Source organism: Ailuropoda melanoleuca, chromosome 8 (genome assembly GCF_002007445.2).
Source record: "Ailuropoda melanoleuca isolate Jingjing chromosome 8, ASM200744v2, whole genome shotgun sequence".
NCBI classification, from domain to species: Eukaryota; Metazoa; Chordata; class Mammalia; order Carnivora; family Ursidae; genus Ailuropoda; species Ailuropoda melanoleuca.
The window spans coordinates 5,790,564-5,803,817 of NC_048225.1; the positions used below are offsets into that span (position 1 = coordinate 5,790,564).

At 36.9% G+C, this 13,254-nt stretch overlaps 1 protein-coding gene across 1 annotated transcript in view; it reads left to right on the forward strand.

The window, feature by feature from the left end:
- The window catches only part of DDX10 (DEAD-box helicase 10), a 261,469-nt gene that overhangs the window by 45,203 nt on the left and 203,012 nt on the right, over positions 1–13,254 (forward strand). The window contains exon 13 of the mRNA XM_034665709.1: positions 1,223–1,682. Coding sequence (XP_034521600.1) covers positions 1,223–1,682 — 460 coding nt within the window. The remainder of the gene's footprint in view (positions 1–1,222; positions 1,683–13,254) is intronic.

Consider the following 13,254-nt stretch of genomic DNA (forward strand, 5'->3'; position numbering starts at 1 on the left):
TAATGAATGTTTTAAAAAATTATTTTCCTAAAGAAACATGTTTTGAACAGCTAATATGTATAGTTCATTGTGCTGGATGTTAAAATTATAGATGTATGTACTCCTACCTTAAAGGAGCTCCAAGATTTAGTAGCTGAGAGAGAGACATAAATACAATTGTAAAATACTGAGAGAAACACTCTGATGGATGCGAGTCTGTGATCCCACCCTGTAGCCCTCATAACAGTAATAATGGCAAGTGCTCAGTAGTGGCTGTGGATGTGCCGGGCAGTATTTTAAGTGCGTGGCGTCTATGAACTCATTTTATTCTTACAACAATCCTATAATGTTGATACTGATCATGCCGTTTTGCAAATAAGAGAACTGAGGAACAGAGGTTAAGAAACATCCTTCAGTCTCACAGCTACTGGGTGACAGTCAGGATTTGAACCTCAGCAGTCCCATTTCTGAGTCTGTGCTTTACCACTGCACCTCTCAGTTTCTTGAATCTTGTCTCATAGGAAGAGGCAGTGGATCCATGTCATAAAGTTAGCTGTTTATCGTAGCAGGCCTGGCTTTAAGAGTTTTTTTTCCAATCCGTTAGTCAAAATATAGGAGCTGGGAAAGACCTGATCATAAAGTGAATCTTGATCTTAGAAAGAGAAAATAATTTTTCTTTTCTTTTTTGATTTCTTGTTTAGAAATCATTTTTTTTTGTAGAAGTGATTATGTTGTATTAAGTGTCTGAGAGGAGAAGACAGTGATAACTTGCATTTGTTCTTTGTAGAGAATTGTCCTTTCGTGTCTTTTTCCATGTCCATGTCTTTTTCAGCTTTAGTATTTATGGTTCGCAAAGTGTTTTCACTTAGCAAGTCAGGTTGTTACAACAGCTGTGAGATGGGCCTGGTTACTGTTACCCCATCTTTGTGGAAGCTGAGGCTGAGAGAGGTAAGCTAGACATAGGCAGATTTGGTACCTGAGCTAGTCCCTTGTTTCTGGTGTTGAGCTCTTTATTTTATACCTTATTAACCACTTAATGAAAAATGGGGTATTTCCAATGTTTTCTGACAGGTGTTCAGTATTTTTTGGCTTGCCTTTTGGATATCTAACCTGTCAAGATTGAGTTGTATCTCAGAGGAGTGTTTTCTTAAAAAAAAAAAAAACCTCCCAAAATAGATCTCCACTCTCGAGAAACTATTGCATAATACCAATAGATAACCGTTTTCATTTACTCATATTTAAGGTCTCTTGGTCTTGCTGTGGCACCACGGGTAAGATTTCTTCAGAAAATGCAGAAACAACCCACCAAAGAATTGGTGGTGAGCCAAGATAATAAAGTAATTGAGCCAAGGGCTCCCTCCCTCACTAATGATGAAGTGGAAGAATTTAGAGCCTACTTCAATGAGAAAATGTCCATCCTTCAGAAAGGTGGGAAAAGACCAGAAGGGACAGAATACACACTTGCTAATGGGATTAGTGATGAAGAGGAAGAAGAGAAGGAAGATGAAGAAGAAATGGAAGAGAAACTGGCAAAAGCAAAAGAGTCTCAGCCTCAGTCTGTCCCTAGCACTGGGGAGTCCAAGGAAGCTCCTGGACCGTTCTTGGACAGAGATGAGGAGGAGGACGGACAGGATGCTGATTTCTTTACGGTGAAGCGGCACAATGTATTTGGGTTGGACCTTCAAGATAACAAAGCACTACAGGTAAGTTTACCCCCAGTGGAGCGTCTTCTGTTATTTCCCACCATTTCTTACCCTGTGCTGCTTGTGGTCTTTGGGGAAATATGGGGGAAATAAATACTAGGAGAAATTTGTGGGATGGCTTTCTTTACAGTGAACTCTCCCCTCCTTCTCCATATTTAAAGATGGAATAGGTGCCTGAGAGTTCTCATTGTTCATAACTTTAGGAACTCTAAGAAGGCTGACAAATTTAATCTTCTCCTTTGTCATTCTTCTGAGGCATGTTTTAAAAGTAGCCAGAGTCATGGTTATAGCGTTAAGGAAGGCAGGTGATGGGGTTCTTTGGTTTATTGGTGTGAGGATCCTTCACTGTGATTCTTAACATACTACTTTCTGATTTAAATTGTTATAAATGTTCCTTACAACGATTTAATCTCCCTAAGCATGAATTTTACTCTTAATGAGACATTTGCTTTTGGGCACCAACCCAGTATCTTAAATAGAAAGCCAGCACTCTTTTTTAAAGGCCACTTATGAAGGTTTATTAAAAGTTTCATGTAGATCCTTTGTTTCTCCATAGCTACCTGCCAGGAGACATAAAAGGGATGATTCAGATAAAGCACCTGTTTTCTGGAGTACTTGTAGGTGTACAGTGAATGTGTTTCACCTCTCCTTCCCTAGGTCCCTTCCTGTTTTGTATGCCTTTGTTCTTAATCATTTCTTTAAAGAGAATTGAATAAAAAATGAAGCTGAGCTCTTATTTTTTATACAGCGTTTAATAAAATTCTAAGTAGTCTTAGAATACTAAATTTTGAACTTTGAAACTTGGATATGTGTTTAAGTAACTAAGTAGAAATCTTGGGAAGGTAGCAAGCATCGTTATTGAGTGCTTAATATATATAATCAGGCATTTTCTAAACATCTTATTTGGTTTTTGAATAACCCCCTGTGACGTAGGTACTTATCTCATTATACAGGTGGAGGGAAAAAGCAGCTAAGACACAGAGATAGTAAGATCATGAGGCGTACAGCTTGTTACTGGCGGCATAATTGGAATTTGAGCCTAGGTATTCTGACTTGATTGACCAAGAACCAGGATACTGATCTCCTTTTTGAAGTGTGATTGATCACTTTTCCTTAGAGTTGATACACTTTATGTGTTATCTGACAAATCTTTGGTTAACCTAGGGCCACAAAGATTTTCTCCTATGTTTTCCTTGAGAACTTTTACATTTTTAGTACATAAATTTAAGGCTAGTGTTTATTTTTGCTTAATATTTGTGTATGGTGTGAGGCAAGGGTTAAGGTTCTTTTTTTTTTTTTAAATGAATGTCCAGTTGAGCCAGTGCCTTTGTTAAGTAGTGCTTTCTCCATTCAGTAACCTTGACCTTGTTCACGGTTGACCATGTATGTGTAGGTCTCTTTGACTCACTTTCGTTTCTGTAGCCATCCTTTCACCAGTAACACCCATCTTTGTTAGCTTCATGGTAAATCTTGAATTTGGTGGTACAATTCTTCCAACCTGATATTTAAAAAAAATTGTTTTGGTTCTTTTTGGACCACTGCATTTCCATATAAGTTTTTGAATCAGTTGGTTAATTGATACAAAAAAATATGATGGTATCTTCATTGAGATTGCGTTGAAATCTATGAATCTGTTTGGGGAGTATTGACATTTTGAGTCTTCTGATTCAGGAATATGGCATATCTTTCCATTTATTTAGGCCTTAAAATCTTTTAGCGTGGTTTTATAATTTTATGCATATCTTGCACATTTTTTGTTGGATTCATCTCTTGCTATTTCATAGTTCTCAATGCTATTATAAATTGTACTTTTAAAATATAACTTTCTTTGTTGCCAGTATATAGAAATACTGTTTATTTTTGTATGCCAGTCATTCTAAATTGACCTGTTAGTTCAAGTGGCTTTATTTTTGGAGATCTTTCAGATTTTCTTTGTAGATGGTCATGGGGTTTGTGAAGAAAGATGGTTTCATTTCTTTTTTCCAATCTGTGTGTCTTTTATTTAATTTTCTTAATTATACTGTATGTTGAATAAGTAGTGATGGGTGTGGCCATCATTGTTCTGTTTCTGATCTGTGAGAGGGAAAACATTCAGTCTTTTACATGTGATGTTAGCTATAGGTTTTTTTTTTTTATAAATGCCTTTATCAGGGTAGGAAATTTCCATTCTATTAGCTGTGTTGGTGTGTTTATCAAAATGGATGGTGAGAATTTTGTCAGATACTTTTTTTTTTCAACTATTAAGGTGAACATATAGGTGTTCTGTTGATAGATTTTTATTTTAGTGTTGAACCAACCTTAAATTCCTATAATAAACTTAGTTGTGATGTGTTTATCTGTGGCAGGATTTTGTTTGCTAATATTTTGTTAAGGGTCTTTATTTCTGTGTTCATGAGGGATATTGGCTTAATTTCTTCTAATGAGTTTGGGACCATGACACATTTTAAAAGGTTTGGTACATTTTGCCAAACTATGCTACAGAGAGGTCACAGTCATTGTCCCACTGGCCTTGTCTGTCGTTGCCCATTTACTTCCTCTAACACTGAATATTAACGTGTTTTTGCTATTTTGAAAAAAAATCAATGAGAAATGTGTTAAAACCATTTGAATTTATCTTTCTTTGATTCTGTTATTGAACATTATTCATTTATTTCACCTGTATAATTTCTGTGTATGTGTATTGCTTGTGTTTTTCCCTGCTTTTCCCTGCTAGATACTGGTTTTTTTTGTTGATCTCCAAAATGTCCTTAAACATTTGTTACTGTCTCTGGCTTTTTAAACTTTTTTTATATCTCTTGTCACACAAAATTGTATGTTGGACTGCCTCCCCTATTGGATTCTGAATTCCTTGAAATTAATGTCTTACTGACCAGTATGTCTTCAGGGCCTGATATGGTGTCTAGCTCCTGTTGAATTTCAAAAAATGTCTCATGAATGAATGAGTGAATTACTGAATTTCTTATTCTTTCACTTTGATAGTTTTATTTGCTGTGAATTATATACATTTCACGCATGTGGGATTTATTTTTAGAAACCTATATTTTGAAACTGTAAGATTTTGAAAATATCGAAGATTTATTGATTGACTAAAAATGATTCAAAAGATAGTTTAATTTTCTATAAACATGAGCATAAATAACTTCTTTTATTTCATTCATTAAATTATATACCTGTGGAGGCCAAGCTTTGGAACTTAGATAGTAGATGAAAGTATCTAATAGTGATGATGTAAAGTTCTGATTAAGAATACATTTGCATGGTGTACCATAAAGAGGTCTGTCTTTAAAATACCTACATGATTTTTTTTTAGATGTAATTAATTGGAAGTATATGACCTGTATGTCAAATGTGAGGAATAGTTTGGAACAGCATGAATTTTGAGATGCTGTTAAAGGAATGTTTTTCTCTTTCTTCCTGCACATTCCCTAGTACTGTACACAGCCAGAGTTGAAATTATTGGTTCTTTGGCTGAAATAGAAATACAAAGGCTACTGCCTTTAACCTCCCACCCTCACCTAGTCTTGCCAGCTTTACTTATTAAGTGCCTTCGGGCTTTCAGAGTCAATATTTACTTGTGTTCACATTATCCTCAGCTTTTTGGTTCTTTATCGTGTTTTTAAGACATTTGGTTTTGAGTGTGATTTTTGCATCTGCAGTCATAGTCAGCTTTCCATTTTAACCTTTGATCTTGCATTTTGCATTTTAGTATTGAGTTGTGCTCACTGGATGCTGTTTTCTTCCTTTATTACCAATTTTTAAGGATAGACCTGAGAAAGTAAAGAAAACCAAACCATAGTCAAATGGAAATAATACTAGTATTTAAACATAAATGAATGTATTCGCCTTGGGAGACTAAGTCCTTTTTCAGACACCACTGTCTTTGTTCAAATATTTTTGTTGTTCCTGTTTCAGAATTGCCTTTGGGGACAACATACCAGACACACAAGAGAACTGGTCACGTTACTTATATCACAGGCTATTCTTTGTTGAGATTATCTTTTCTTTCCTTTCTTGCCCCCTTAGAAAGGGAGGAGATTTGTCGAATTCATTTAAAGTTTGGACCCTGTGGAGACACATTGGATTGCAGAGGACATGGGATTTGTTTAATAATCCTATCATTATCATTGGTAAAATAATGTATTTGGTGTTTTATTTTATACCAAATTCTTACAAGTTCTCATTTTGTCCTCATGACAGGAAAGGCAGATGATGATATTTAAATTTCGCGAAGCCTTTTAAATGACTTTTCCAAAGTCACAGTGGTGGAGTCAGTACCCAGAACCTGTTTCTGATGCCAAATCACATTCTCCTTCTACTCTGTCCAGTTGCCTACCGTAATTTGTACTTAGTTTACTTGCTCTAAATGGGTGATGCCAGTGTAATTGACAGCACTTTAAATAACTTTGTGCTGCCCATTGTGTGCAGACATGGAATACAGAATTGATGTGTGTACCTCTTTAGACCTGGGCATGAGTGGAAAAGAGAGGTACCGAGTACACGGTACAAGCGATGTCTTCTGGAAGACTGCCCTGTCGTAGTCCTTTTCTTTTTGACAGGTCAAGGCATTGGCAGAGAAACAGATTTCCTTAGTACTGGAGAGCGAATCATGAGTGACAGAGCAGGGAAGAGGTGGTAGGAGAGAGCCCAGCAGGCGTGATCACACACCAGGGCAGTAGAGGTTGGCTGACCTCCTGTCATAGGGAAGAAGCTTGTGTTTTAGTTAGTTTTATTGGCTGTTGGCTAGAAAGTTGACATCCAAGGAAACAATGTTAAAGAAGAATATGAATATATAATTAATGTGATGAATTTAAAATGATTTTAAAACATTTTCTTAAATATAAGAGTGAAATCTCTAAGCATCTACTTTTGTCTTTCTCATTTTATAGTTGTTTAGAGATGAGACTGACAAGTGGATTCCATTTTAAACTCAGCACTTGTCGTTTTAAAGCCATCAGAAGAGTAAACCTAGGTCAGCGTTAAGATTTGAATGATACTCATAGATAATTCTTTGTTTATCTGTTTTTATCTAGAGTAGAATCTATATTTTGTTTATTTGGAGTCTTACATTTTTGCACAATAATTCTTGGTATTGCAAGAATTCCCTGGTGGTAATAGATTAGCTGCCATTACTATTATTTATTAATGTTCTCTTATAAAAGTATTCTAAAATTCTGAATCAAGATTCTGATATATAGGAGCTGGAGTTTTTCTGACTCTTTTCTCTGTGTCTTTTCTCTTTCCCCCTTCCTCCTCCTTCCTGCTTGTCTTTTTTTCCTCCTTCCAGGAGCAAAATTACTGAGTGCCTACTGGATGCCAGGGATTGTGCTAGGGACTTAGTGAGTTTTAGAGGCTTATACTTGAGTTAACCAAAATTTCAGTAGAGAATTCCAGCTTTCTCTTCATTTATTTGTTCATGCAGCCAAATGGTTTAAAGCTGTAATATTGGCACATGGGAGAGAATATGGACTGGGGCAGCAATTTTACCTTAAGGAATGGATAGGTGTTGATGGGGGGTGGGTAAGCACTCTAAGCAGAGTACAGAGTGAGAAAAACCATGACGACAAGAAAGTATGTGTTTAGTATGGGGAGCTATTTTTGGTATGATGTTCAGTAGTTAGCCTTTCTGAGCCTTAGTGTCTGTGTTTGTAAAATGGGTCCAATAACAATGTCTACTTGGCAGAGTTATTGTGATTAGAAATAGAAAGCACCCAGCACAGTTGTATACATAGAAGGAGATAGTTAACATTAGTTATGATTTCCACTCAATAAAGTATCATAGGAACATGCAGATTAGGGGATGATACAGTTTTGCCAGTGCCGTGGCCAGGCAGCGTCTGAGATAGTTGCTGGGGAAAAATAAGGCCTTTGTCTGTATCAGGGCCAGTTTTAGAAAGAAAAAGTGATGCATTTCATTTACTCCAGGTGTTATATCAGAAAACAAATTTGCTTTTATGATTCTATGATTTTATCCACTACGCATAGTGGATAGAGTATTTCTCACATCCTCAGACTTGTGCATTGATCTGGAGTGCTAAACCCTACATTAATATCACGGGTCCAGGTGACATCACAGCCAAATATTTATGGAGAGTTTATAATTTGATATGATGAGGCTATATTAGGCAAACACAGTGCCTTGTAGAAATGGATTGATTGCTTATAAATAGAACTAAAAGTGGTATTGACAGTGGATATTTATTTCATGTGGAATCATTAAATGAAATTATTAAGTTAATTTTCTGGGTGGGGTGTTCTCTGTCCAGTTACCTGGCAATAGTCTTGTGGATATTAATACTGTGCAGTATATTTCTAGAAGATACTATGTCGAAGATAATAGGTTATGGATTTTGCTTATATTTAAAGACTGTTGATTTAAAAATTGACATTAGAGGAAGTAATGCCCTTGTTTGGGGAATGATTGGGATATACTGATGAACTGTTGCAGGAGAGTGCTGGTTTAGCTGTTTTTTATCATCATAATTATTTGATTTAAAATGGGAATGAGCTATGGTAGCTTATTTCCTGAAATTTCTTGCAGACAACTCAGTTTTTGTAAAAGAAGTATCAGGAAGTGATGAATATTCGTTTTCTGTAATCTGCCATGCACTTTGATTATCGTATATCATTTAGTAAACTCTAACCACAGTCTTGTGTAGTATTACCCCCATTTTGCAGGTTAAGAAAGAATCTGAAAGGTTCAGTTTCTTTTTTATTTTTTTTTTAAAGATTTTATTTATTTATTTGACAGAGAGAGAGCCAGCCAGCGAGAGAGGGAACACAAGCAGGGGGAGTGGGAGAGGAAGAAGCAGGCTCATAGCGGAGGAGCCTGATGTGGGGCTTGATCCCATAACGCTGGGATTACGCCCTGAGCTGAAGGCAGACGCTTAACCTCTGTGCCACCCAGGTGCCCCCCCTTCAATTTTTGGCACCATGAAGTGGAGCGATGGTGGGATGACCTTAAATGTTGAGTAGTTTAAATAGAGATGGTATATATGCTCTTCTGTCTTTCTGCAGGTGCTTTTTCTTGTTTCCATTCTCAATTTTTTAATTGTAATTCAAACTTCATTCCAATTCCAAAGGAATAGTTATTGTGTGATTTGAAAGTTAAATGTACATACTGAGTTGGTATATAAATATATATTTTCCTTCCTTCCCTATTTGAATTTTTTATGCATATGATTTCCTGAAGACGTAAATTGACAATGGAAAGCTAAAAGCTTTTGGCTTGATGTTTATTCTTTCACATGCTAATCATTATTATATCAACAATATTTGACTTTTTCTCCTTCATTTCCTACTTTTATACATCCTCAATATTTGAAACATCTGCTGGCTACTGAATTTTCTTATTTTCTTCTTTTTAAAATGGGCTCCACACCCACTGTGGAGCCCAGCGTGGGGCTTGAACTCACAACCCTGAGATCAAGACCTGAGCTGTTATCAAGACTCAGATGCTCAATGGACTGAGCCACCCAGGTGCCCCTGGCTACTGAATTTTCTACTGAATTAAGTCTTGTGACTTAATTTTATAGCCTAACTTTTGGAAACTTTATTTTTAATCAGGATATGTTTATCTTCATTTTAAAGTAAGGTGGAGATAATGAAAGAAATGTGAAATAGGACAGGTTATTCTTGAGGGCCATGTAAATTGCCCTTGAGCTTGATTGTTAGGATAATCAGAAATAAGGAGCTTTTCAAAGTCATCAACAAGTGTTTGTTTGTATTTATAGCTCTAACAAATGTAACTGTAGAGAATTTAGCCTAACATGGCAGCTACTGTCATTATGAATAGGCGAGTTTCCAAAATGCTGTTTGTAAGACCCTTTGTTCTGAAGTCTTAGCAGTCTAAGTCCTTTTAACAGGAGGACTGTATTTGTGGAAGCAGTGGATTTTACTTCTCATGTTCTCTTCACCTCTCAAATTTGTCCGAACAGATTTCCATTTTATTTTGTTCTGTTCAATATATGTTTTTGGAACAGCTTCAAAGATATATGCCGAATCTGAGTCCAAGGCAGCAGCTGAAACAGTGCCATTTACTGGTGACAGGCAGAGTTAAATCACGTTTGCTTTGATGTGAAGCTTTGCCATGAAAGTTTGCATTTCAGGTGAAATGGAGGCTTATTAAATGAAGGCTTCATGGTTTGTTTGTTTTTAAGGAAAATTAACTCACTCACCAAATGCTTATGAACACCTGCTAAGTACCAGGTATCGAGAACATTAACAACATTCCCTGACCTCATGGAGTTTAAGTTCTAGTGGGGGAAGATGGACAAAAAAATAGGTGCATATGTTGTGGGAAAAATGAAACAGGGTAAGAGGGAGGCAGGGTTCATGGGGGGGTTGCAATTTCAGATAGAATAGTCAGAGGTCCCTGCCTGGAAGCATGTAAGGCACTCTTCTGCCATTGGTGGCTTAAGATCTTTATTGGTTTTTAAGCACTGGAAAGGTTGCTATATTCCCTTCATCTGTATGTAGTTTGAAACAAAAGGTATACTAAATTTTGAAACAGTAAAAGTCCTGAAGTTCTGGTTTTTTCCATGATGACTACTTTATTGCTTTTGTTGAAATATATTATTTCTCAAACAGTTTAAGGTACTCTATCTTGGCTGGTGCCCTGAGCATGTGTGTGATTTGCTGGTTGGTTGATGGAGCCTGGGAGCTAGACTGGGTAAAGGGACTGTAAAGAATTCATACCCTTTTGGGAGCCCTGTTGGCAAGTTAATTGGCCAGAGCAGTGGCATTTCAGTAAAGTTCAGTGGCAACAGGGATGCCTGTACATTAAGAAAGGCCAATTTTTTTCAATAACGTTAAAGCCTAAGTATCGACTGTATACAGTTGACATTAGAAACAAAACAAAACCAAAAGAGCCGTAGTAGGATACAGTGTTGTGGGATATTTGTGTGCGTAATGAATGATGCTTGATGAATGGAACATAGGACTTGTCATTTAGAAAATGGTGCAGTTTCTCTTTAAGCTTTCCGTGTCTTTTGGGTTTTTGATGGGTGGGATTTGGCTCTCTGAGGGACACCACCACACCTGGGGTATGAGGGTTCTTTGACCCCTTTTGGTTCCGGGTTCCCTTTTTAAATTGGGTGCTCACCCCTTCAAAAAAGGAAGGAAGGGAGGTTAAGAGGAAGAACTGATAAATTGGTCTTTGATAGATGCATTGACTATGAAAGAAATGTGTAGTCAGGTGACTTTTCTTGAGAGCAGGTTCCATTTCTTGCTTGTTGCTGCATGGTCTGCAGCATCTTTGACATGGTAGACACCACTTATTTGTAGTTTGGGGTCATTTTCTTTCAGAGAATCTCTCCTGTGGCATTCATCAACAACACTTTCATCCCTAGTATCAAAATAAAGCAATGATGTAACTTCCTAAACAAGTCATGATTGGAAACATCTACAATGAAGTTTTAATAAACTGAATTTTAAAATTTTTATTTTTCAAGTCAGGAGTGTTTGGCTATAGGACAAAAAGTTTATCTCTATTAAACAGGTAGCAGATCATCAATCTCTGGACATTTCCACCTCCAGAAGGCTGTTGCTATTTTTGGTTTGTTTTCCTTTCTTTTCTTTTTTTAGCTTGCCTGGTGGTGGTTAGAATAAAGGTGACAGACGGTCCTGATATAGTGTTGGACAGAAAATCTGCTGGTTTTTGTTTGGCATTATAAATGATTGAAAACTGAGTGATATTTTGTTGCAGTTCTAATAAAGACAACACAGTAGTGATTCTTACAGTGCATTAATTTTAAGCTCCAGAAACAAGTGCCTTAGTAAATGTCCCTGGAATTTATGAAGAAAATCCTAAGCATTAGACATGCATGAAATAGAAATCATGTATTGCAACTTTTCTGAGAGCACATAAAGGATGCCGCTCATATTTTCACTGATAATCTCTCTTGATGGAATTTTCCTTACCATTGATCTGCTTTCTCCCCATCCCTCATATTGGTGGAATAAATGAATCACTTAATTTCTCAGTAGCAATCACTATAGAGCCTGCCTCCAAATAGTAATTCCTAAGTTTGTTTTCTAAATTAAAAAGGCATATTTCCTGTTACATCTTTTGGGTAATCATGATTAGAATAATTCTGCCACCTGCGCGAATTTTCCTATCTGCTGGTTTTTGTTATGGAAAGCAACAGAGCAGAGGAGTGCTTTCTTCCTTGCTGTGATTCCTAATTTTGGAAGGTACACTGATTTAAGAATGTTTGATAGAGGAAATGGTTGCATATTCCAAATGCACTTAGTAAGAACTTGCTAAATAACCTGTTTTCTCCTGTGGTTTGGTTCAGCATTGTTTTGTTTTCTTTGTATCTCTTGATCTATCTAGACTGTTTTTCCTAGCTGCTGACATTTCCACAAAGTAGAACTTTACAAATCAAAGACTGGGTAAAATTCTCTTCGGCACTCTACTCCCCACCCACATCTTCTGTGACTGATTTTTTTTTTTAAAGGAATCTGAAAAGCTGGTTTTTAGTGACTCTTATTTTCTCCTTACTATATTCTATTAAAGGTTGTTACTTGACTCAGTTTCAAGCACATTTAGTAATATGTGTTCTAATAGCTATTGGTCCATTTTATTTAATAACTTGAACAAAGCATTGGTTTTTTTATGAGTGTTTTTAGAAATAATACTTTATTTCTAACTTTCCCTCTTCCAAGAAGAAGAGGCAGAAGGTATTTAATTGCCAAAAAATATGCTATCAGACAGGCTTCAGGACACTATTTGGTTTCCAGCCTGACTACTAATACCAGTTTAGCTAACCAGATTTATATAATGGTTTTATGATTATAGGATTAGATATGGGGTACTGGGTTAATTCTCTTCTCTTCCTTTCCTCACCTCCCATTGACTAACTCTCGTATGTGGTGGAAATTGCAGATTCATTTGGCTTTTCTTATTTACTGAAGAGAGAAAAACAAGTTTTTTCTAGGTTTCAAGAACTGTGGAGAGTCTGAAATGCCACTCGCAGATTAACAAGTAAGCCTGCCACATTTTGATTTATGTTGCCAGACAAGTCAGGGCATAGCCAGCTGCGGGAAGGAGCTTCAAAGTTTGTGCTGGTTTTCTGGTTCCTGAATTCCACAGGGACCGTGTGCACGCGCAGCCAGCTTGGTATCGTCTGCAGAATAGGTTTGTGTGAGAGCTGAGGAGCTTCTCTTGGAAAGGGCCGCTAGCCAGCCTGTCCAGCCTTCACCCAGAGAGGAAGCATTACCTTTATTAACCTGACCCGGAGCGAATCTGTTTGCTGCCCCCAAGCGAGATATTGTCTTTATCTTCCAAGGCTGTGCGCTCTATTGACATTCTTGAAAAGATGATCAGGAGGAGTAATGGAAAGAAGATGAGCAGACAGATGTCCATTGATAGATGAACGAATAAAGAAGATGTGATACACACACACACACACACACACACACACACACACACACACACACATGCTGTGGAATATACTCAGCCATCAAAAAGAATGAAATCTTGCCATTTGCAACAACGTGGATAGAATTAGAGGGTATTATGCTAAGTGAATTAAGTAAGTCATACAAATACCATATGTTTTACTCATGTGGA